General features: G+C 43.8%; 1 protein-coding gene and 1 long non-coding RNA gene across 11 annotated transcripts in view; one reads left to right on the top strand and one right to left on the bottom strand.

Annotated features, from left to right (window-relative positions):
- Window positions 1-23,569, top strand: part of LOC110971039 (laminin subunit beta-1-like) — a 176,029-nt gene that overhangs the window by 126,772 nt on the left and 25,688 nt on the right. For 9 of the 10 annotated variants that reach the window (XM_051951628.1, XM_051951633.1, XM_051951635.1 and 6 more), the window contains 18 exons: window positions 672-792; window positions 1,085-1,286; window positions 2,441-2,584; window positions 2,855-3,086; window positions 3,384-3,547; window positions 7,781-8,005; window positions 8,995-9,212; window positions 9,322-9,418; window positions 11,870-12,239; window positions 13,102-13,286; window positions 13,573-13,814; window positions 16,952-17,155; window positions 17,246-17,390; window positions 18,091-18,298; window positions 18,531-18,672; window positions 18,784-18,960; window positions 19,048-19,207; window positions 20,988-21,807. In XM_051951628.1, coding sequence (XP_051807588.1) covers window positions 672-792; window positions 1,085-1,286; window positions 2,441-2,584; window positions 2,855-3,086; window positions 3,384-3,547; window positions 7,781-8,005; window positions 8,995-9,212; window positions 9,322-9,418; window positions 11,870-12,239; window positions 13,102-13,286; window positions 13,573-13,814; window positions 16,952-17,155; window positions 17,246-17,390; window positions 18,091-18,298; window positions 18,531-18,672; window positions 18,784-18,960; window positions 19,048-19,207; window positions 20,988-21,127 — 3,376 coding nt within the window. In that variant the 3' untranslated portion in view covers window positions 21,128-21,807. Of the gene's footprint in view, window positions 1-671; window positions 793-1,084; window positions 1,287-2,440; window positions 2,585-2,854; window positions 3,087-3,383; window positions 3,548-7,780; window positions 8,006-8,994; window positions 9,213-9,321; window positions 9,419-11,869; window positions 12,240-13,101; window positions 13,287-13,572; window positions 13,815-16,951; window positions 17,156-17,245; window positions 17,391-18,090; window positions 18,299-18,530; window positions 18,673-18,783; window positions 18,961-19,047; window positions 19,208-20,987; window positions 21,808-23,569 lie in introns of those variants that run through there. The other variant, XM_051951629.1, reaches the window with a different exon arrangement.
- LOC127535003 (uncharacterized) lies at window positions 6,233-7,774 on the bottom strand. Its single transcript, XR_007943651.1, has 2 exons — window positions 7,245-7,774; window positions 6,233-6,570 (listed from the first exon to the last, which is right to left on the bottom strand). It is a non-coding gene; the product is annotated as an uncharacterized LOC127535003 (long non-coding RNA).

Below are 23,569 nucleotides of genomic sequence, written 5' to 3'. Positions count from 1 at the left end.
GCAACCACAGATCTGAAGCATCCAGCTCTGGGACCAGGGACACTCAGAGAAATAGCACAGGGGGAAACAGAGTTAGTGTAATGCGATAACGGTATATATATATATATATATATATATATATATATATATATATATATATATATATATTAACTATAAAGGTAGATAGAGAAGGGCTCAGTGCATTCAGAGAGGTCCCCCAGCAGCCTAGGCCTATAGCAGCAGAACTAGGGGCAGAACTAAGGGACGTCCAAGAGGAAGACTCCAGCTAACCCACTCATGAACCTTGACAAGGAACACGTGAAGTGAAACCATTTCAGGTTCTACCTCATGAAGTTCCTTCAGAGAATAACAAGAGGGTTCAAAGCAGGAATCAAAGCAAAGAATCTAAAATCTAAAACATATCTGGAGTTATTTCACAGTTGTTTGTTTGCTACATAGTTCCATATATCTTGCTTCATAGTTCTTATGTCTTCAGTATCTACAATGTAGAAAGTAGTAAAAATAAAGAAAAAACATTGAATGAGACAGTGTGTCTAAACTTTGGACTAGTAGTGTACACTAAACACAGCAGTGAATCCTGACTGAATTTTCTGGTTGTTTTGAGCCTGTCAGCTTGGGGAACCATGGAGGTGGTTAGTGCTGAATGGAGCATATACTTCTTGTTTCTGCAGATACGTGGTTCTTCCCCGACCGGTTTGTTTTGAGTCTGGTCTGAACTACACGGTCCGCCTCAGTCTGCCGCTATACTCGGCCCTCAGCGATGTCCAGTCTCCGTACACGCTCATCGACTCGGTGAGGAAGCTCTTAAGCTTACGACTGATCAGTGAGGGACTGAAGCAAAGTAAAAAATAATTTGGTGTTTTCAGGAAGCACTGAGCTCAGCGTGACAGACAGTAAAACTGGAGACAGACACTAGGAGGACTCTTCTGTGCATTCACTCGTTTACTTCCTTACTTTGTGCCACTGCCTCATGTCAACATACTAACAGCTACTGAGGTTCAGATGTCTGGAGAAACTCTACAGATCTCCAGCTCAGTAACTCAGAGTTCAATCAGCTGATTCCATGGTCTTCTCTTTCTCTCAGATTGTCTTGATGCCTCACTGTAAGAACCTTGACATCTTCACCACCTCAGAGGAAGCAGATTCCAGTGGAAACAGTGGCTGGGAAACATTTCAGCGCTATCGATGTCTGGAGAACAGCCAGAGTGTTGTCAAGACGCAGATGACAGACATCTGTAGAAACTTCATCTTCAGCATCTCTGCCATGTTGCACCAGGGTGCTAAAGGTATGCCAGTCCACCTTAAAATTGCACAGAGGTTATTCTTGTCAGCAGGAGTTTGCTTTAAAGTCTAGTGACTGATGTTTGTTCCCTTGTCTTTGACCTTGTCCTTACATGGAAGCACCAAGCAACAGAATGTGGGGCCAAGCAGAAATAACCCCAAAAAAGATCTTTTCATTCAAAGTACCAGTGATTCAGGAGTTTTTCACCATTCTCTCATATTCATAAGAAAACTCCAGAGCATTCAGTGGTGCAAAGTCAGAGAGGTTCAGCAAATAAGATGAAAATATTCCTGCTTAGCTTCTGGACTCTGACCTTTAACCTCAGTGAAATGAGAACAGAAAAGGAGGAATTCCCCTCAGGGTTTAATAAATCTGTTACAGCCCTCCTCTGCTGCAGACAGGACTAGACGGACATACCAAAGCTCTTCCCATCATGCACTAAAATAAAGAAAAAACATTGAATGAGACAGTGTGTCTAAACTTTGGAGTAGTAGTGCACACTAAACACAGCAGTGAATCCTGACTGAATCCTCAAACAAGGAGCAATAAACAAGAGAAAAGAAGCTTGAAAAATGAAGAGCAGACAAAAGTATGGGAAAGCCGATCAATCAGTTCATCAAGAGTATTTCAAGCGAAAGGCTGGAAATTAAAGCAGTCGTTAATCTTCTACACAACCAGAAGAATACCAGGGAGATGTGAAGGTTAAGATTTACAGAGTATGAAAGGGAAAGTTTACAGTGATCCAAACATCTCAGCAGATGCACTGAATCATGACCATCTCATACTGAACAACAGTCATTGCTTTTCATCACTTTTTCTTCTCTCCTGAAATAAATCATAGTTTCTGCCATAGTTCTTCATTCCAGCATTAACGTTGGAGCCCTCACATTATCACCTTCTTCTATTGTTCTTTTCTCTGCAGTCTTTCAAACTCTCTGTTTGTTAATCTGATTAATGTCACTCATCATCATCTCCCTCTCTGACCTCCAGCTTCATTTCTTCAACAAGACTCAACATGGTTTCTTCTTCGTCACATTCCTGAAGTGTCCTCAGACCTCGTAAATCCATCATTATAACTCTCTGAGCCGAGATCTCTGAGGACTTCGTAGTTTTCTTAGTTGATGTGACGCGTCTCTTGTCTTTGACTTCATTTCCCAGAATGCCAGTGCGACCCTCAGGGCTCCCTCAGCACTGTGTGTGACCCCAGCGGTGGTCAGTGCCAGTGTCGCCCCAACGTGGTCGGCAGGAGCTGCGACAGATGTGCTCCGGCCACGTTCCAGTTTGGACCCAACGGCTGCCGAGGTCAGAATCTCTGCAGTTACACTCAGACAGTTGAGATAGAAGACTGCAAGTTTAGTCAGTCAGATAGTTTAGATAGAAGACTGTAGGTTAAGTTAATGTTGCAGACTGATCATTCAGAGAATGACCATAAATTAATGGACGTGTCAGACATATGGAAGTGCTGCAGAGATTGAACTGATAAAAACAAACAGAATGGAATGGAGCCACCACTGCCAGTTTTCCAGCCTATATTTGCTCATGAACACTGCCTCATGTTGTGTTTTATTTTAGCGTGTGCGTGCAACACCCAGGGTTCACATGGCCAGTTCTGTGATCAGCTGACCGGTCAGTGCGTTTGCGTTTCCGGGGCGTTCGGGCGACAATGTGACCGATGCCTGCCAGGACACTGGGGCTTCCCCTCCTGCAGACGCTGCTCCTGCAACGGACACGCCGACACATGCGACCCTGACACTGGACGCTGCATCGACTGCAGGGAGCACAGCACTGGACACAGCTGTGAGAGGTACATCTATCCATCTATCTATCTATCTATCTATCCAACCATCATCCATCCATCCAACCATCATCCATTCATCCATTCATCCATCTATCCGTCCATCATCCAACCATCATCCATCCATCCATCCGTCCGTCATCCATCCAAACATCATCCATCCATCCATCATCATCCATCCATCCATCCATCCATCCATCCATCCATCCATCCATCCATCCGTCCATCATCCATCCATCATCCATCCATCCTAGACAACCTTTCCATAACAACAGAGGATCAGATTTCTGTCTCTCCTCTGTTCAGGTGTTTGGATGGTTACTATGGCGACCCAGTGCTGGGGTCAGGTGACCACTGTCGTCCCTGTATGTGTCCTGATGGCCCTGAAAGCCGGCGACAGTTTGCAGCGAGCTGTTACCGTGGAGATGAGTTGCAACAGGCTGTCTGCATCTGCAGTGCTGGATACCGAGGTAAAAACTTTATTAACAACAAATAAAAACTGTATTAACACAGTGTTCATAAACCAGGTTTATTAACAAAGACAAAAACTTTATTAACATGTTATAGGTCAACAAGGAAACGTTTTATTATCACAGCAAAAATGTTTATAAACACTGAGGTTAAAAACTTTATTAATCACAGAAAAACTTTTAATAGCTTGTGGATGCAACACGACGTGTGACTAAAATACCGTAGAAACAGAATAGAAACAGTAAAAATACCGTAGAAACAGAATAGAAACAGTAAAAATACAGTAGAAACAGAACAGAAATGGTAGAAACAGAACAGAAACAGAACGTTTCCACCACAGCCTCCGGTTCTCAGGAGGTTTTCCAGGTGATTCTTTGAGTTTTGAAGCTGACAACTGCAGCCTGTGGAGACAAACAGGGTTTAATCTGAGTTGTGTAATTACCGGATGCAGACGCAGGAATGTGATGAGGCTTCAGGTCTGTTATTACTGACGGAAATCAGATGTTGAGCTGATATGAGCTGCTGACAGACGCATGAATCACTGACTTCCACGTTTGTTTCCACCTCAAACCCCAACAAGGATCTACTGAAGGGCTTAAAGACAAACATTCAGGTATAAACCGTAGGAACATTTAGTTAATAAAACTGGAGGGTGTTTACAGACTTCCAGCTGCAGCTTTAAACTTCATGTGACCTGTTTGGAAGGTAAACACTGACAGCAGAGGAATGCTCAGTTTCATCTGAAACAGAAACAGTTCAGCTGCATTTGCAGAAAGTTAAAAATGGAATTTATGTTTTAAATTCTGAAAGTCAGAGCAGCTAAAGTCTCGGTTGTAGTTCCATTAGAAGAGCTTATGGATGAAACTCGACGTGCTGTAAACATTCTGTAAAAGAGGCGGCACTAAAGAATCATTCCAACCATCACTGATGAAATTTAAAATAACTTTAAGTCCCTCAAAGCAACCAGTGTTCCCTTTTAGCAACAGTCTGTCATTGTGAACAAAGATGGAACCTGTGTGAGAGTTTATGGTTTTTTTAGTGGGCATGGCCTCCACCAGGGGGCCTATTTCACGAAGCAGCTTTAGGGAAAAATTCTGAGTTTGTTAACCCTGAAATGAGGGAAACTCAGAGTTTTCCGTTTCATTAAGTGAAGTAACTCTAACCATGGAATGCGGGGTAACTCTAGCCTGTTTCACAAAGAGGGGTAACTTCAGCTCTCGGTCAGTTACCGCAGTAACAGACTCTATGACTCTAACCTGGTCACCAGCAGGTTTATCTGAGAAAACCTCCAGTTTCTCTCCGTCTCCGCCCTCTTTCAGCCACACGCTGTTTCATTTCCTCATTCATTCAGTCAGTCAGCGAGCGAGTTTTGGCGTAGAACAGCGTTTATTAACGATCCAGTGGATAAAGGAGCAGCATTACTGCACAGATCATTAAATATTCGTCGGTAGATTGTTATCAGACCGAGCATAAATGTTCTCGCATTTCCGGACAATTATCGGTTTGAGCGGTACCGTTTCATAATCGTTTCAAGTCCATAATCTACATAAACAACCTAATCCGTCCTTACATTTACATTACCAACCAGTCATGCTCTCACATCCAGCAGATATTGTGTGTTGCTGCGGTTCTTTGCAAATGAAAGTTTTTATATAATGTCAGAGATGCAGAGTAAGACAACTGTATGGAGGACAGTCAGAAAGGTTTTCCTGGCTCTGAAACGACTTTTACCATCATTGTGGACATAAACCTGTCAGAACATCAAGGAGGATCCACAGGATTACAGGTGAATGATGTAGAGATCTGTTACATTCATTTTAAATCATATTCTGTTAATGACATTGTGCTGCAGCCTCAGACTGGGATTAGTCATTTTAATTTCTTTTAGGATTTCCCAGTGTGATTGGCTGCATAGATGCACACACATCCCCATCACAGCTCCCTCACATCATGAACAGGAAGTCCATTCACAGCATAAATGTGCAGGTAGGCTACAGGTAGACTGACTACTGTTTCTAAATGTTAAAGACTGCATCATAGTTCAACATCTGTCATTCTCTGCACTGTCCAGATCAGATGTGATGCTGCATACATCATTTCTAATGTGGAGGCCACGTGGTCTGGGTCTGTTCATGACTCCAGGATTTATGGAGAGTCTAACCTGAGCAACAGACTGCAGCGTGGTCAGCAGCATAAAGATTTTCACAATAGAATTCTCTTGTCTCCCTCCTTTAATATGCTCTGATGTATCCTCTATACATTACAGGAGAGTTTGATGGCCTTCTGCTGGGTGACAGGGGTTACCATGACAACCCAGGCTGATGACCTCATACCCTGACCCTGAACCAGGCCCCCAACAGAACTTCAACCGGACTCACTGCAGGACCAGAGCCCGGGTGGAGATGACCATAGGCCTGCTGAAAGCCCGTTTCCAGAGCCTACGTCTCCTCAGGGTGACCCCTGAGAGGGCCTGTGATATTACTGTGGCATGTGTTGTTCTTCATAATATCACCACTATTAGAGGAGAGCAACACCCTGCCCTACAAACTGAAGACCCAGATGATGAGCCCATCCACCTGCAGCTATCCAGGACAGCAGAGCAGTCAGAGACACCGTATGCAAGAATCACTTTAGAGTTTAAGTCTCCATCATCACCACCACAGCAAATAAAGACATGATACACATTTCATTTGCTCTTCTTTATTTCCTACAAATAAAAGATAGTTCAGTTCATGTTCCAGTAGTTAACATAATTCTCCTGTGACCATCACCACCTCTAACTTGTGCTCCAGTATTTCAATTTCCAGATCTGTCCTCCTAATCTGTTTTTTGGATTTTTCTCAGCAAATGCAGTTTGTAAATCTGTTTTACTGATAACTGGGAATACATAGAGGACATTCAATGATACAGTTGCACATGAATTCCACAGAATGAAGCTCTGGTGTTTCCTGAACATCCATCTCACTGTGTCAGTCTGTGCAGTGGAAGCTGAGGAACCATCCTGCTGCTGTCCAGCCATGCTCTGTTAAAAAGGATGAGAATGTGCAATACTTCAGTGTAGGCTAAATGTCACACTCTATATTCCACCCAAAATGTGAATGAGAAGAGAACTATCAGTAACATACCTCTATATGCCTTTCTGGATCCCCCTCTGTAAAGGCAGCAGACACAGTTTCATCCTCTTCATCCTAGATCAGTGACATGGTTCAGTAAACTTAAACTACCATTTGGATAATTGCATATATTGCATATACATATATATATATATATATATATATATATATATATATATATATAATACATATATATGCATCCATGACCTTTTATTCCACCGTTTTACAGGCATCTGCTTTCTTTCTGTTGGCTGAGCAGAAGTCTATGTTAGTTTAAATAGTCTTAATTATTTAACAGGACATGATATGGATGCAGACATTTAGGCTATGTGTGGATAAAACAACTGCACAGTCAAACAGCCACTTAATATTTAGGCTACTTTACAATGTAAAACATGATCAACATGAAGTACCTCCATGAGATAATGCCGAGGTCTGACCTGTTTGAACAATGTTTTTATATTTCATCTTAAGCTGCTGCCCTGCAGGATTTCACCAAAATGAAATAACTTACTAGGCTGCCATTCAGACAGTTATTCCCTGTAATATTATTACGATTACAAAGGACTACATTTAAACTTACGCATTGATCCGGGCTGTTCTCCACGCCGTCTCTCTCTCTTTTACAGCTGCAGCGGTGTTGCACTTCTTTCTAAAAACGTGTTCAAACTCGCCATATGAGCGCGTTAAAAACTTCCAGTTCAAAAACGCAGCCTTTCGCTTCCCCGTTTCCATGGTGACTCGTCGAATCGGGGTTCCATTGATGCTGTCTTTTCAGACTTGCGGTGCACGCGCGTAACTCCGGGTCAAACTACTCCGAGTTAATTAAACCAACTCATATCAGCCGTTGTGAAACCGAAAACTCAGAGTTTCTATCTCAGAGTAGATCAACTCAGAGTTGTGGAAGAAACTCAGCGTTTGTAAAACCTGCTTCGTGAAACAGACCCCAGGTGGGCAGACCACCTGAGCTAAAAGCAACTCATAAATAAAACATTGTAAAATAAAATAAAATGTTTTATTATTGTTATTTATCTCAGCCACAGGGACCCAAGAATGGCTTCTTCTGGTATGAGATGTCACCATCAGCACCATGTCACGGTCTTATTCTTACCTCTCCAGGTTCTCGCTGTGACGAGTGCTCACATGGTTACTATGGAAACCCCAGTGAGGAGGGGGGGCGGTGTCAGCCCTGTCAGTGCAACAACAACATCGACATGCTGGACCCGACGTCCTGCGACGGCCGGACCGGAGAGTGTCTGCGCTGCCTGTACCACAGCGAGGGAACTGCCTGCCAAAGCTGCAAGCTGGGTTACTACGGCGATGCCCTGCGGCAGGACTGCAGGAGTGAGTATACTGGGTTCACTGGGTTAATGTGGTAACTACCTCAACCATGGACATCACTGGAGAAACAGTAGAGAATCGAACAGAATATTGTATAATGACAATACTCTCTATTGTCATTATACAATACAATGCATAATGACATTGCAGAGCTTATCCTAGAGATCCTAGATCCTTATTCTAGAGAACATCTAAGAGTGTTTAAATAACTTCTGACTGGACCTCAGCGGCTAAAATAAATACCTGGACTGAAACCTGTCGATGACGTGGTAAAAGAAATTTGGATCAAAATGTTTGATTTGATTCAACAACAAACATTTTTTACAAAATCTTGGAATATGAAAACCAGTCTTCCTGAAATCCAATCTGCTGACAAACTTTAAATGCTAATAAAACTCTGAAGACGTCCCAGCTGGAGAGAAGCTGTGGTCCTAATGAACCTTGATGAAGTCTAGTTTTGGTTCAATGCTAGTAAAGTATCTGTCTATCTTTAAATAAGGTATCTATCTATCTGTAAATAAAGTATGTATCTATAAATAAATTATCTATCTTTAAATGGAGCTTTTATCCAAAGCACTTTACATGATACGTCACATTCACACACTGATGGCAGAAGCTGCCATGCAAGGCGCTAACCACGACCCACCAGGAGCAGTTAGGGGTTAGGTGTCTTACTCAGGGACACCTCAACATGAGCACGACGGGCTGAGGATCAAACCGGCAACCTTCCAGTTACAAGACGGCCACTCTACCCACTGAGCCATGCCATGCTGAGTATCTTTCTAAATAAATTATCTATCTTTAAATAAAGTATCCATCTTTAAATACAGTATTTATCTATCTTTAAATAAATTATCTATTTATCTTTAAATAAAGTATTTATCTATCTTTAAATAAAATGTCTATCTTTAAATAAAGTATATATCTTTAAATAAAATGTCTGTCTTTCAATAAAATATCTGTCTTTAAATAAAGTATTGTCTTTCCATCAGAGTGTGTTTGCAACCCGCTGGGCAGCGATCCGTCCAGCTGTTTGACACCCGCCGACTGTCACTGTGACCGCAGCAGCGGTCAGTGTCACTGCCTGCCCAACGTGATCGGTCAGCACTGCGACCGTTGCGCTCCCGACACCTGGAACATGGCGAGCGGCGGCGGCTGTCAGAGCTGCAGCTGTGACCCTGAGCACTCGTACGGGACGTCCTGCAACGAGGTGAGATGATCGCATCTCTAAAGTCTCCATCCTGTTTTCTGCTGAATCAGAAGAAAAGCTTTAAATAATCTGCTGGACGTCTGGAGATAAAAGTTTGTTTCATCCACAGATCAGCGGTCAGTGTTCCTGCCAGTCCGGCTTCGGAGGAAGAACATGCAGCGAGTGTAGAGAGCTGTTCTGGGGAGACCCCGAAGTCAAATGTCACGGTAGGTTCAGCCCGTAGCATGATGAGAACTCGACCTTTCAACATAAAACAATGTCATCAGTCAGATGTCAGTTTAAAACATTTTCCTGGAAGATCAAGTTCCACATATAGTCACTGATCAGTCCACATCTGAGTCTAGTTCTTAGACCAGAATCCAGATCCAGACTTTCCAGACAGAATAAAAGTTTTTCAGCACCGTGGGAACATTTCAGCTTCCAGCTTCCTCTGCTGCGATCCGTTGTGACTCTGATTAAATCCAGATGTTCCCTGCGGCCTGGCTGTCCCGTCGCCATGGAGACGAGACCAGAGATCTGTCTGACCCTTCAAACATCCCTGAAATCCACAAGGAGGCTTTGTTAGTGTGAAGCAGCTGAAGGCCACAGTGTGGTTCAGCCGGATGAAATGAATTCTAAACCGGTGGAAGTCAGAGAGAAGAGGAGGCAGTGAAGGAAAAATAAAATAAACACTATTGTCCCCAAAGTGAAAATTCTCTGGGAAGTTTGAAAACTTGACACTTCTGAACAACTACAGACAGCAGAATAATAGAATAAAAGCTGAGTTCTCGGCACAGATACTGAAGTCTGAAAACATTTCTGTCTAAAACATTTACTCCTCATTAAAACCTTTGAACATATTCAGACACATCTGGAGAAGAACACAATAATTCTGTCAGTAAAACAGAAAGGAGGGATCAGAGATCTACCCTGTAGACATTCAGACACATCAGGAGTTTGGACTGAGCTGCTGCACTGAAAGAAGATGGAATTAAAGGTGGTTTAAAACTGTAGAAGATGTTCAGAACTGACAGGACGACAATACAGGGTGACCCAAAAGTTTGGAAACAAATGAAAAGTCTATAATCCAAATAATATAATGTTATTTCGATAAATCAGTACCACAGATATATTCAGAAGAGTAACAGATTAGTGTAAAACAAACATATTTCCACATGTTCATGTTTGTTTCTTATACAAAGACGTGAACGTTTCCACCACCTGGTTACACTGGTCTCTTCTGGAATGTACCTTCATTCATGCTTATGAAGGTTCCTCAAACTGGACAGTAAATGTTGCCTCATAGTACTTTTGGATGTTTATAAAAAATGAAACTGTCAGATACTTTACTATCAAGAGTTTGAAATCTGACACTGATGGCTGCATTTTGAAGTTCTGCTCCAGCATACCTGGACCTTATGCTTCTATTCATTTTCTTCCGAGTTATTGCACTCAGCAAATACTATGCTTTTAAGTTATTTTATTATGCTATAACAAAAATGGGTAAAATAAGAGTGAATTCATGCACCCCCAACTCAAATAGACACTGCAGTTAAACTTTGTTTCCAAAGTTTTGGGTCACCCTGTATGATGCAAAGTTCTGTGCAGAAGAAAGAAAGAAAGACAGACAGAAGGACAGAGGGACATAAAGACAGAGGGACAAAATGTAAAGACATACAGACAAAAGGACATAAGATAGAAGGGCAGAGGGACAAAGTTTTCAGAGTGAAATGTAAATCTCTGTTTGCTGAAAGAATCTTTAGTTGTTTAATGCAAACCAGACATGAAGTTTCAGTTTGTCTCATTTTGTCTCAGAGACTTCCTGTTTATGTGTGTGTTCCATGTGGTTGTTCTGTGTGTGTGTTCCATGTGTGTGTGTTCCATGTGTGTGTTCTCTGTGTGTGTGTTCCATGTGTGTGTTCTGTGTGTTCTCTGTGTGTGTGTTCCATGTGTGTGTGTTCTGTGTGTGTTCTCTGTGTGTGTGTTCCATGTGTGTGTTAGTGAAGCCTGTAATAAAACCGAGACACACAGCAGAACCGTGTAACCTCCAGATCTCCATTGTAAATCATGGATCAGAGTTCAGGCTGTTTTCTCTGGAGGTGTTAATGGTTCATGATGGTTCATGGAGGAGAAATGAGCTCTGAGTTCTGATGCAGACTGAGTCTGATATCTGACCTGAGGTCTGGCTGAAGGTCAGGTCTGTGTATTTCTTTATCCCTTTTTCACTTTGGTTAGAGGTTTGTCCGGTGCTCTGACTTTCATAGAAAATGTTGCTGCATTTACCCTAACCCTAAGCCTAACACACAACTTACCCTAGCTTACCCTAACCTACCTTAATCCTAACCTACCCTAACCCAAACTTACCCTAAACCTAACCTACTTTAACCCTGTCTTACCCTAATCCTAACCTACCTTAACCCTGACCTACCTTAACACTAACTTACCCTAATCTACCTTAACACCTAACCCTCACCCTACTTTCATAGAAGATGCTGAAACATTGTGCTGCTACTTTTAACCTGGCCCCTGAGGTCACACAGAAGTCCTGAATCCTAGTCCAGACCGAACATCTCAGCAGGTTCAGTAGTAGAAGGTCCTGATCACTGATGTCTGCATGTAAAATCAGTAAAGATTTAAGCTATCTATTGATCAGAATGAACCCTATCCTGCCTCCTCAGCCTGTGACTGCGACCCTCGTGGGATCTCGGAGCAGCAGTGTAACAAAGTTAGTGGCCAGTGTGTCTGCATGGACAGTGTATCCGGACCTCGCTGCGATGTCTGTGCACGTGGATTCACAGGAATTTTCCCCGACTGTCGCCGCTGCCACCAGTGCTTCGCCGAATGGGACGATGTCGTCGGTCAACTGACCAATCAGACGCACAGACTGGTTAACAAAGTCAATGCTGTCAAAGCCAGCGGAGTCAGCGGACCTTACAAGAAGTCTGTGGACAGCATGGAGAGGAGCATCGCTGACATCCAGGTCATCCTGGACCAGAACCCAGCTTCACAACCGCTGACTGAGATCCAGCACCTGCTGCAACAGGCCAGGTGAGACACTAAGATTCTCCTAACCTGAGATCATATGAATCTGAGATTATCTTTATTCCAAGAATATCTTTAACCCTTTATGCTTCAGTGCGTCGTCGGTGTACCGCCGGCGGTACACTTACTAATTTGCATAGGAATTTCAAGAATGTCTGACGGCTGCAAACCCGATTACACAAACACTATACGCCGATGGAAAGCTTAGATTCTCATGAATCCGCCGGTATAAACCACTTTCAGATGCGATTACCACAGCGGGTGAGAAAAACACATTTGTCCGACAAAAACGAATATCCATCCGTCCGTTCTCTATACACGGCTTCAACGCACACAGCGCGACTCACATTTCCAGGTTTATTATTACACACACAAAAAAGATTCCACAAAAAACGGCCATAATCCAACCTTTTACATCCAGATGACACAAGCCAGTAAACTATTTTGTCCAAAACATGTCCTGAAGTCGGTATAAAATCCACGAATCGGTCGTTTTCAAGGAAATGCACCTCGCGATGTCCGTCCAATATTCCCTGTATTTTTCGTCATTTTTTAAATTTAAAAATAGAATATTAGCGATTTTTTGTACTGAGAACGGCTGGAATTGACTGAAGCTTAAAGGGTTAATCTGATATCATATTTGGTATGAGATCGTGTCAATATGAGACCTTTTAAAATCAATCATCATATTCAATCTGGCTTTATCTTTAGTCTAAGATCACATTTAGCCAGAGGTCATGTTTAATCTGAGATCATGTTGAATCTGAGATCATATTTTATATTTATACTGAGATCATGTTTAATCTGAGATCATGTTTAATCTGAGACTAGACTAAGCAGTGACCTCTGATGGCTGTTTGTCTGTCAGTGACCTGATGGCGGCCCTGAGCCACACATTGAACCACACCGAGCAGACGGTGGTGCAGGTGAAGGAGCAGGATGCTGCTGCAGAAACTAAGCTGGACTCTGTGACGTCAGATGCTCAGAAACTGGAGAGGACAGTTCAGGAGCTGCTGGATCAGGTGGAGGTCATCAAGAACTCTGACATCAGAGGTAACTCGATGATGTCATAGTTGGGGGGTTCATGTCAGATGTGTTGAAGATTATATTTATGACCTATTCCATAAAAAACAATAATGGAAATGGACTCAGCTGCTTGTCTCTAGTCTGTGGTGCTGCATCGCCCCCTGCAGGTGGTCCTACAAACTGACAACATTCATTTATTGATCACCTCAGTATTGATTGTTTGTTTGGATCGACCTGGCAGATGACCATTTCAGAACACCAGAGGTTCAATCATTTTCTCTTTGACTGATTTCCACTTCCTGTCTGTTGCCAGGGGCGACAGACAGCATCACTAAGTACTTCCTGCAGTCTCAGGCAGCTGAAGCTCGAGCCAACGCTTCAACCATCAACAGTGGCAGCCCACTGGAAACCTCTGCTGCTCTACGGCAGCTCACAGAGGACAAACTGAACCAGACCAGAGAGGAGTTCCTGAGGAAACACACTGAGCATGCTCAGGAACTAGATGACCTGGCAGGAGACCTTCAAACTCTGGACCTGTCAGAGATCAGCCAGAAGGTGGGGTCCTGATGATGTGTGGCAGGTTCTAACCCTGTTACAGTGTTCAGGTCTGAGTATAAACTTCATGTGGGCTGTTGTATGTGTGCGACACGGTTATAACAACACAACTAACTAAACATGTTGGGCTTCTGTTAATTAACATCCTGCATCCAGAAACTTCAGTTTACAGAGAAAAATGACTAAATCTCTTTCAGGGTGAAAATCTTTTCTACACTCGATCTTTATTTTTATAGCACTTGCCATCTGATGAAATCGCACCACAAAGTGCTTCACAACATTAAAACATTGAAATAAAAACAAGAAAATCTTTCCCTTCCACCCTGGGTATGTACATATATATCTACACACACACACACACACACACTCTCACCATGATTGTATGAAGACATGGCATGGCACTGAGGGTCATGGAAAACGTCACCACTGGTGTTGTCCACACTGGGAGGAGCTGCAGGCCATGACCGCTGGGGATGCCGGCACCTGGACCCCCCAGACCCCGACAGACACTCTGAAGATGTTTACAGCAAAAAATTTAATCGTTCATTTATAAGTTTGTATTTTCAGATCTTACAGAACACAACTGTGGCTGTCAGTAAAAAGGCTGAATCTGGTTACAGTGGACAGTCACTGGCCACTTTATTAGGTACTGTCAAGGAGCAGGGGGGTTGAACCCCAGTGCAGAGACTCACACAAGGCAGGACAGGTCATGTGAACCAAAACTTTTTATTGGTAAACATAAAAAAAAACGGAATAAAGAAGACTGAACACTAACTGTCTAGGAAAACTCAGAGTTTCAAATATAACTGAAAATGTATGTCAGTTGACAGGAGGGAAACTCAACTGCTCAACTGGGATCCATCCAGTGATAACTAAAAGAGTCAAACTCACGTGTGATTCTCAGGGGGGAATTAGCCATCATCCGGACATACGTGCCGGTGCGGGCAAGTGTTGGTCGCTGAGGGCAACAGGACAGAGAGAGCAAGGCTGGGTTTGGTGGGGACGAGCCTGCAGCGGCTTGAGAGGCTGGCAGGCCGAAGGAAACCGCTAACACGGCTGGAGCACCGGGAACAGACGGTGTACAGAGGCTGAGCTCTGAGGGACGAGCCAGCGGCGACTCGGAAGGCAGGCAGGCGGGTGAACAGAAGCCGCTGCGGCGGCCAGGGAGCCGAGGGCAGGCGGCTGGCAGAATTGCTGGTAGACAGGCAGGGGAAGGACAGACCAGTGTAAGCTCCTACATGACAGGCGTTATGATCTGGCAGGGAGGAGACGGGTGAGTCTAGCTTTATCCACCGCTGATTGTAATCACATCCAGCTGCGTTCTTTTTCGCAGCTGGAGCCAATGAGCCACGACCAGCGGCACAGCCAGAGGCGCAGCACAGAGAGGGGTGGGACTGAGAGGGAGAGCAGGAGACAGGGGGAACTGTGACAGGTACACCTTCTAATCAAAGATCAGACCCCTAATGCCTTCAGAACTGCCTTCATTCTTGGTGTCATACTTTCTACAAGCTGTTGGAAACATTCCTCAGAAATTTTGATCCATATTGATATGATAGGACCACACAGTTGCTGCAGATTTGTCAGCTGAACATCCATGATGCTGATCTCTCGTTCCACCACATGTAAAGGTTCTACTGGATGGAGATCTGATGACTGTGGAGGTCGTTGGAGAACACAGAACTCACTGTCATGATCAAGAAACCAGTTTCAGATGATCTGAGCTTTGTGACATGGAGCATTATCCTGCTGGAAGTAGCATCAGAAGATGATCCACTGTGGTCATTATGGGATGGACATGGTTAGCAACAATACTCAGGTAGACTGTGGAGTTTAAACCATGATCGGTTGGTACTAAGAAGATATCCCCCACACCATTACACCAGCAGAAGATATCTAGAAGATATGCACCACACCATCACACCACCAGAAGATATCTAGAAGATATCTCCCACGCCATTGCACCAGCAGCAGCCTGAACCGTTGATACAAAGCAGGATGGATCCATGCTTTATGCTGTTTGTGCAATATTCTGATCATCTGAATTCCGCAGCTCAAATGGAGACTCATCAGACCAGCAATGTTTTTCCAACCTTCTATTGTCCATTGTTGGTGAGTCTGTGTGAGTTGTAGCCTCAGTTTCCGGTCCTTAGCTGACAGGAACCTGGTGTGGTCTTCTGCTGCCTTAGAACATCTTCTTCTAGGTTGTTGTCCTTTAGAGATGGTATTCTGCATTCCTTGGTTGTAACCAGCGGTTATTTGGGTTCCTGTTGCCTTTCTATCATCTCCAACCAGTCTGTCCATTCTCCTCTGACCTTCACATCAACCAGCTGCTCTCTGGATGTTTTCTCTTTGTCAGACCATTTTCTAAACCCTGGAGATGGTTGTTGGTGAAAATCCCCGTAGATCAGCAGCTTCTGAAATACTCCAACAACCACATCACGTTCAAAGTCACTTAAAACCCCTTTCTTCTACATTCTGATGCTTGGTCTGAACCTCAGCAGGTTGTCTTCCACACGTGTACCTGTCTAAAGGCATTGAATTGCAGCCGTGTGATTGTCTGAGTAGATATTTGTGTAAGAAATTGAACAAGAATAAGAAATAAGAAATAAGAAATTGAACAGGTGTACCTAATAAAGTGGCCAGTGAGGTTATGTCTACTGAAACATTCAGACTTTCCTCTGTGATAAAACTGATAGTTCGAGCTGCTCAGGACCCTAAACGTGTCAATACATGTATGTGTGTGTGTATATACACACACACATACATGTATTGACATAGCACTAGTTTATAACATGAGTCATGTCAATGATTCTTTCTGTGCAGCATTTGTTGATGGTGGAAAATTAAACTGTTTGAATAGAACCAGACTGAGGGATGACACCAATCTGGTTTCTGTCTGTATCACTGTTAGGTGCTTTCATCAGTTTTATCATTGATTATCATCATCATCATCATTATTATTATTATCCATACATTGGCGTTTGTCTTGTTACAGCAGTAAGTCTTAATCTGACTCTGTAAAGTGCACCTGAGATGGTGTTATGATTTGGTGCTCCATGAATAACATGTAACTGTACTGAAGTGGATTCTACTCCTTCAGATTGTGATATGTATTATAATCTGTATTTTTCTTGTAGACCTGTGGCAGCCCGTCGTCGGATCAGGACCTGTGCCTGTCCTGTGGAGGTCTGGGCTGCGTGGAAGCTGACGGTCGCATTAAGTGTGGCAGAGATGGATGTAATGGCGTGGTAACAACGGCCAACGCTGTCTGGAAGAAGGCTCAAGCGTCTGAGCAAGACATCATCAGCGCCATGGAGGAAGTGGAGAAGCTCTCTAAGATGGTGACTAGTTAACCCTAGTCCTGACTAGTTCTGGTCTCTGGTTCTGATTCAGGTCTGAAGGGGAGATTATCACCTGTGTTTTCTTGTCAGGTGTTGGAGGCAAAGCTGCAGGCTGATGAGGCGAAGCTGAGCGCTCAGGATGTCTTGGTGAAGACCAACAAAACTAAACATAAAGTGGACCAGAGCAACGAGGAGCTGCGAAGCCTCATCAGACAGATCAGAGACTTCCTCACACGTACGTCTGACTGATATACAGTGCCTGTCCTCAGATGTGATCACGCTAGCAGTACCAACCAGACACAACACCCCACAATGGGTCAGCCTGTATTCCAGATCTCTGTAGGATTAGGGTTAGATGCTCACATTTGTTTACACGCCCACAGATGATGTCATTGATCTTCCCACGCAGAGGAATGTTGGTCAGAGCGTCCAGAAAAACATCCTGGCAACAAAATTCAAAACTCGACATCCTGTGATGCATAGCTTGTATAGTACACAGTATACACTACACAGTACACACAATGCTAGCAGTATGGATACTGCAATGCAGCTTTAGCCTGTCCCTGTACAGTATATCGATTATCTAAAAATACCACTCAGTCTGCAGCCAAATTTTCTGACCCACAATCCTTTGCAGCGTAAGACGAATTGAATTTCCCTCGGGAGTAATACGCTATCTATCCATCCATCTATCTATCCATCCATCCATCCATCCAATTCTCTGACTGAGTGTAAACAAGCTTGAGTTGCTGGGAGATGAATGCTTTGACAGACTGACTCCAGTAATCATCACTGCTTTCTGGTATCTTTGAGGTTTCAGATATTGTGAGAATGACTTCATTACATTTGATGTAACTCGGAGAGATTCAAAAGCATTGTCAATAAACTCTAGACTCTGCACTGCACCGACCCTCACCCTGTTTGTGGTGTTTTAGAGGATGCTGCAGATCTGGAGAGCATTGAGCTGGTGGCTACTGAGGTTCTGGCCATGCAGATGCCAACAACACCGGCGCTGCTGCAGAACCTTACTGATGAGATCCGGCAGAGGGTGGGAGAACTGGAACATGTCGAGACCATCTTGCAGCAAAGCACTGATGACATCCGGAGAGCAGAGAAGTTGCTGGACCAGGCCCGCCAAGCTAGGTGAGCACTGCTTTACCTGGACAGATTCCATGTCATCTGCTTGAAATGCTTTAGTTCTGATGGAACTCCAACAAGTTCCAGGACATAGCTCTGTTTCAACAAGGATCCTTCAGTGACCCTCATTAAGTTACAACTGCCAATCAGATTGCTTTATTGATATGTGGTCCTAGAAAGTCTCAGCTGTCCAGCAGTCTCTGATAAGATGGTAAAATCTCTCTTCCTGGTTCCTCAGTGAGGAGGCAGCTGACGTGAAGGACTCTGCAGAGAGAGTAAAGCAAGCTCTGAAAGAAGCTCAGAGAGCTCAGTCGGCTGCCAGCAGTGCCATCCAGCAGGCCTCTGCTGACATCCAGAACACCAACATCCTGCTGTCCTCGGTCAGTACTGTCTCCCACAAACATCATGGAAATATTCACCTGGTGGTACCTTCAATGACATCCTATTGAAAACACCAAGGTAACATGTCACTCTCTCTGTGCTGTGTTCAGGTGGAGTCGGAAACGGCAGACACAGAACTCAAGCTGAATAATGCAACCAAAAGGCTGCAGAGGCTCGAGCAGAACGTGACGCTGCTGAGAGGCAAAGCTCTGAATGTCACTCTGAGCACTGAACGGATCAATCAGGATGCAGCGAGCATCGGAAAGATTGCAGAGGAGGTCAAGAAGGTGAGCTCACCTGTCAGGTCATCACACTCAGCAGGTGATTCAAACATTTTTAGTTTCCTAGTCAAGTCTGTTTCTATGTGCGTTTAGGACCTAGACTCAGAGTTGAAAGAGAAGTACGCCACAGTGGAGCAGCTGATTGGTCAGAAGGCAGGGGGCGTGGCCAAAGCTAAAAAAAGGGCGGAGTTACTGCAGCAGGAAGCCAAAGAGCTGCTGCTGCAAGCCAGCAGCAAGCTGCAGCTACTTAAAGGTGACATCACACTGACATCACACCTCCTACCTCCTACATTAGAATGTGGGTAAAACAGAAATTCTGTACATTTTTAATGGTCCTAAAATTTTCGTACCGCGGTAGACCTCTGTACCGAACCGAATGGGCCTGGAGCGAACGTTTCGGTCCAAATACGTGTACCGTTACACCCCTAAACACCACGTTAACAGAAAACACCACGTTAACAGAAACATCACATTAACAGAAACATCACAATAGCAGAAAACACCACCTTAACAGAAAGCGCCGCATTAGCAGAAAATGCAACGGTAACAGAGAACACCACGTTAACATAAAATGCCACGTTAGCAGAAAACGCAACATGAACAGAAAACACCACGTTAGCAGAAACATCACATTAGCAGAAACACCACATTAGCAGAAACATCACACTAGCATTCTAAAATATATTTTATGTGAGGAAAATGTCCCGCAAATTTTTAGATATGTGAGCAAAAAATTAAAGTGTAATGTTGCCATGGAGATGGTGAATTAGACTGTAGGCAGCAACATGATGTTTAAATGTGTACCACTGACTCTACTGTTAAGTTTCAAATGGTAAATGGTCTGTATTTATATAGCACTTTTTACTATACCTGCAAGGTACCCAAAGCGCTTTACATGATACATCACATTCACCTATTCACGCACTGATGGCGGAAGCTGCCATGCAAGGCGCTAACCACGACCCCATCAGGAGCAATTCGGGGTTAGGTGTCTTGCTCAGGGACACCTCGAGCACGACGGGGTGAGGATCGAACCGGCAACCCTTCGGTTGCAAGACGGCCACTCTACCCACTGAGCCATGCCGCCCCACTGAATTCCTTTGACACTGAAGAAACTGTTAAACTCTGAAGACTGTCAGGCTGCTTCTAGAGTGTTTCTGCTCTGCAGTGGATTCGGTTCAGACCTGTTATTTAGACCCTCCAGAAAAATGCCGGCAAAAATCCTTGATTTTGCGGGCTAAAATCCTTGATTATGCGAACAAATATGCGGGGTTTTTATGCCATTTTATGCAGAGAAATTGCGGAAAGTTGCAAAGTATGTGAATAGTTGTGAAATATTCAAAAATATGCGCGATTCATCTCCCGTCTGGCCGCGGAGTGATGTGTCCTCTAATCAGACACTGGGACTGCTGTGGGGTTACTGGACTGACAGACTGTGCTCTGGGAGGAGGAGAAGCTCACAGCAGCACCTGCTGCTGGTTGAAAACAGTAACTGCAGAATGATCCCAGTTTTCCTGTCAGTCTCCAAAACGGCAGAAAGAGTCACTAGATTTGTGGCTTGTTGCTTTTGACAAAAAAAGTCGCTAGGACATTTTGGAAAGTCGCTAAATTTAGCGAGAAAGTCGCTAAGTTGGCAACAGTGGCGCTGTGCTACGCATCAGCTCGTGCTTCTAGTGTGTGTGAATGAACTGATGACGTCAGGCCGGGCGTCACATAAAAACTCACAACTCCATTTATATTCGTTATAGTTTTCTCATTTTATGCAGAAATTGTGAAATCAAGCAGGACCGAATATTTTTCTTTTTTTTTCGAGGAAATGTGAGATTCTTGCGGGAATTATGTGCTGTTTTGCGGGGATTATGCGGCTTTTTGGGAAATAATTGACCCCCGCATAATCAGCGGCATTTTGGTGATTAATGCGGGAATTCATGCGATCGCATAATCGCGTTTATCTGGAAGGTCTAGTTATTGGTCCTAAAGAGACGCATCAACAGAACAACATTCTGAATCAGGATTGTGTTTTCATTTTGTAGATCTGGAGAAGTCGTATGAAAACAACCAGAGAACTCTGGATATAAAAGCAGAGCAGCTGGTGGAGCTGGAGGCTGCTGTGAAGGAGCTGCTGCAGGAGATCAGCCACAAGGTCACCGTGTACAGCACCTGTTTATTCTAGAAGGAGCATCATTTTGATCTGTGGTGTTAAATCTCACCTGCTGCAGGCTCCTCAGCAGCCAATCAGAAGTGAGAACATATTCATTAAAGGGATCAATCTCTTATAACTTGAAACAATCAGAAGAAACAGACCAAAGATGAAAGAGATTGAGACTTTCATACTTCCATAAACCAAAGATTAATTTGTTTTATTTTCTCTTGCTTAAACCACTCAGATATAAGAAATGTTTATTCTTCATGTTTCTAAATTGGATGTGGAACCTTACATTTCTGAAAGCGTTCTTGAGCATGCAATTAGGTTTTTAATCATTTTAAATCTTTCAGGATTAAAATCCAGTCTCTCAAATTGTGACTTTAGATAAATAGTCTGATCAAAGGTCTGCAGGCTGTTAGTTCACATTGTTCTCGACTGGTTTGTCCAATAATACAAGTTTTTGGAAAGTTCAAGAGGCAAAGATTGAAATTTAAATCTGATGAATGTCTTTGTGAATGTAATAAAATGAGTAACTGTTAATCTCTGTTCAAGTTTCACTCAAAGTTTAATCTTGTTAAGCATTGAATGTTTAAACCATATGACTGCAACCTGTCTTAGTGCATTTTGTACTGCCCGTAGTTTTATTTCTATATGCCCAAACCTTTGAATCCCAAATTATTTTAATAAAATTTCCGAATAAAATCAGAGTTTGCTGCTGTTTAATATTTAATGCCGGTTAAAGTGTTTTTTCTTTTAGATCTTTACTGTTACAGACTCAAATAGAGCAGAATTTAGACTAAAGTTTAGAATTTTAAATGACATCTGACAACCTTCTATCATCGACTCACCAGCATGAACATATAGAGAAGAGCCCTGATCTCCTTCACAGGAACTGGCTCTAGTTCAGGTCTGTGGATCACACCTGGGTCAGAACCAGAACATCCGTGGACAGCAGCATCAGGTTCATGCAGGAAGACGTGAAGAAACAGGCAGGCATTAGTGGACAGAAACCTCAACATGGAGGTAATTAGAAAACCTACATGGGTCAGAATTCACTGATGAACTGTCAGCAGCCATCGGCTCATGAGCTGGATCATCAGAACTGAAAGTCTTGGGTCAAAAGTCCACAAGGACAGAGGAGAAGGAGAATGTTAGGGTTGGGGTGGGTGGACAGGTGGGTGACCAACAAGCCCCCAGGAGCTTCATTACCAGACAGTCAGAACTAGAGAAGTCTTTCAGATGAAGCAGGACCAGTCATCCCGGCCCTTATACCAGGACCCGGATCACAGCTCTGCTTTCCATTGCTTATCGTTTCATCATCATTAAGGTGATGAAACAATAAGCAGCAGCACGTTTTTTCTTTCTCCATGAGGTCCACTGATCAGGAGGCTCCTGGAGAGATCCACCCTTTCTGAGTGGTTTAGAGACGCCATGTTAACTCCTAAAAGTGTCAGGCCTGCTGCTGACAGCTCGGTCGAGTGCCTCCTCCCCTCCCCTTTTTTCGTTTCTTCTAGGTGTCTACTCTTGCGGGCTGCAGTTGACAGCTGGAGCTTATTGTAATCAGCTGCTAGATTGATGGCACGTGAGGTCTCAGCCAATCAGCGCCACTTCCTCAAACTACAAAAGCAGATACCTGTGCCGGATCGTGAAGCTACCTGTAATGAGCCTTCGTACCTATAGTCAAAGTTCTAGTCTTTTGTATGCCTTCAGTAATTCTGGTTTCTTCTCTGCCGTACTCGTTACCTGCACCTTCTGTACGCCAACTGTGACTCCCACAGTCCACACCTTAATCCTTCCGAGGCCACCAAGAAAGCCACCTACCATCTCCTTCGGTCCATCCAGCGTCCACAGCCAACGATTCCCCCACTGCGACCCATTCCTGGTCATTCATAAGCTGGAGCCCAGTCCAAGCGTCTCTGAGTTTCATTGGATTTTTGTTGTTGCACTGTTTAACCTTAGTGAGTGAATTAGTTTCGTTTTTGTCTCAGAAGAGTAGTGGTTCAAGCCTTAGGCTTTGCTTTCTGTTAATCGTTCTGCTTCTAGTTATTCTTAGTATTTTTGTATTCAGTTCCCACCTGGGTTTTACCCTACGTGAGTTCTGGCCTGTGATTAACCCTCCTACCTCTAGGAGCAGTAGAACGTAGCTCAGCCTTCTTCATTGTTATTGTTTGTTAGCCTTCCGCCCGCTAGCAACTACTTGTGTTAAATACTGTATTCAGGCAATAAAACCTATTTAAACCTTTTCCTGTTTCAGCACTGTGTCGTGTTGTTAGCATGGCTTCTGCTTCTGCCTCTTCCTCTCCCTCTCTCTCCCTCTCCTGCTCAGTGTGCCACATGTTTAGTTATTCCTCTGCCTCCTTTAGTGATAACGATATGTGTAATAAGTGCAGCCTTTTTGTAGTTCTGGAGGCGAGGCTCTCCGAATTGGAATCGCGGCTCCGCACCATGGAAAATAACCCGCTCGCAGCT

The sequence above is a fragment of the Acanthochromis polyacanthus genome, chromosome 8, assembly GCF_021347895.1.
Source record: "Acanthochromis polyacanthus isolate Apoly-LR-REF ecotype Palm Island chromosome 8, KAUST_Apoly_ChrSc, whole genome shotgun sequence".
In the NCBI taxonomy this organism is placed as follows: domain Eukaryota; kingdom Metazoa; phylum Chordata; class Actinopteri; family Pomacentridae; genus Acanthochromis; species Acanthochromis polyacanthus.
The sequence above is the reverse complement of the archived record's forward strand: the minus strand, read 5'-3'. Positions and strand labels throughout refer to the sequence as shown.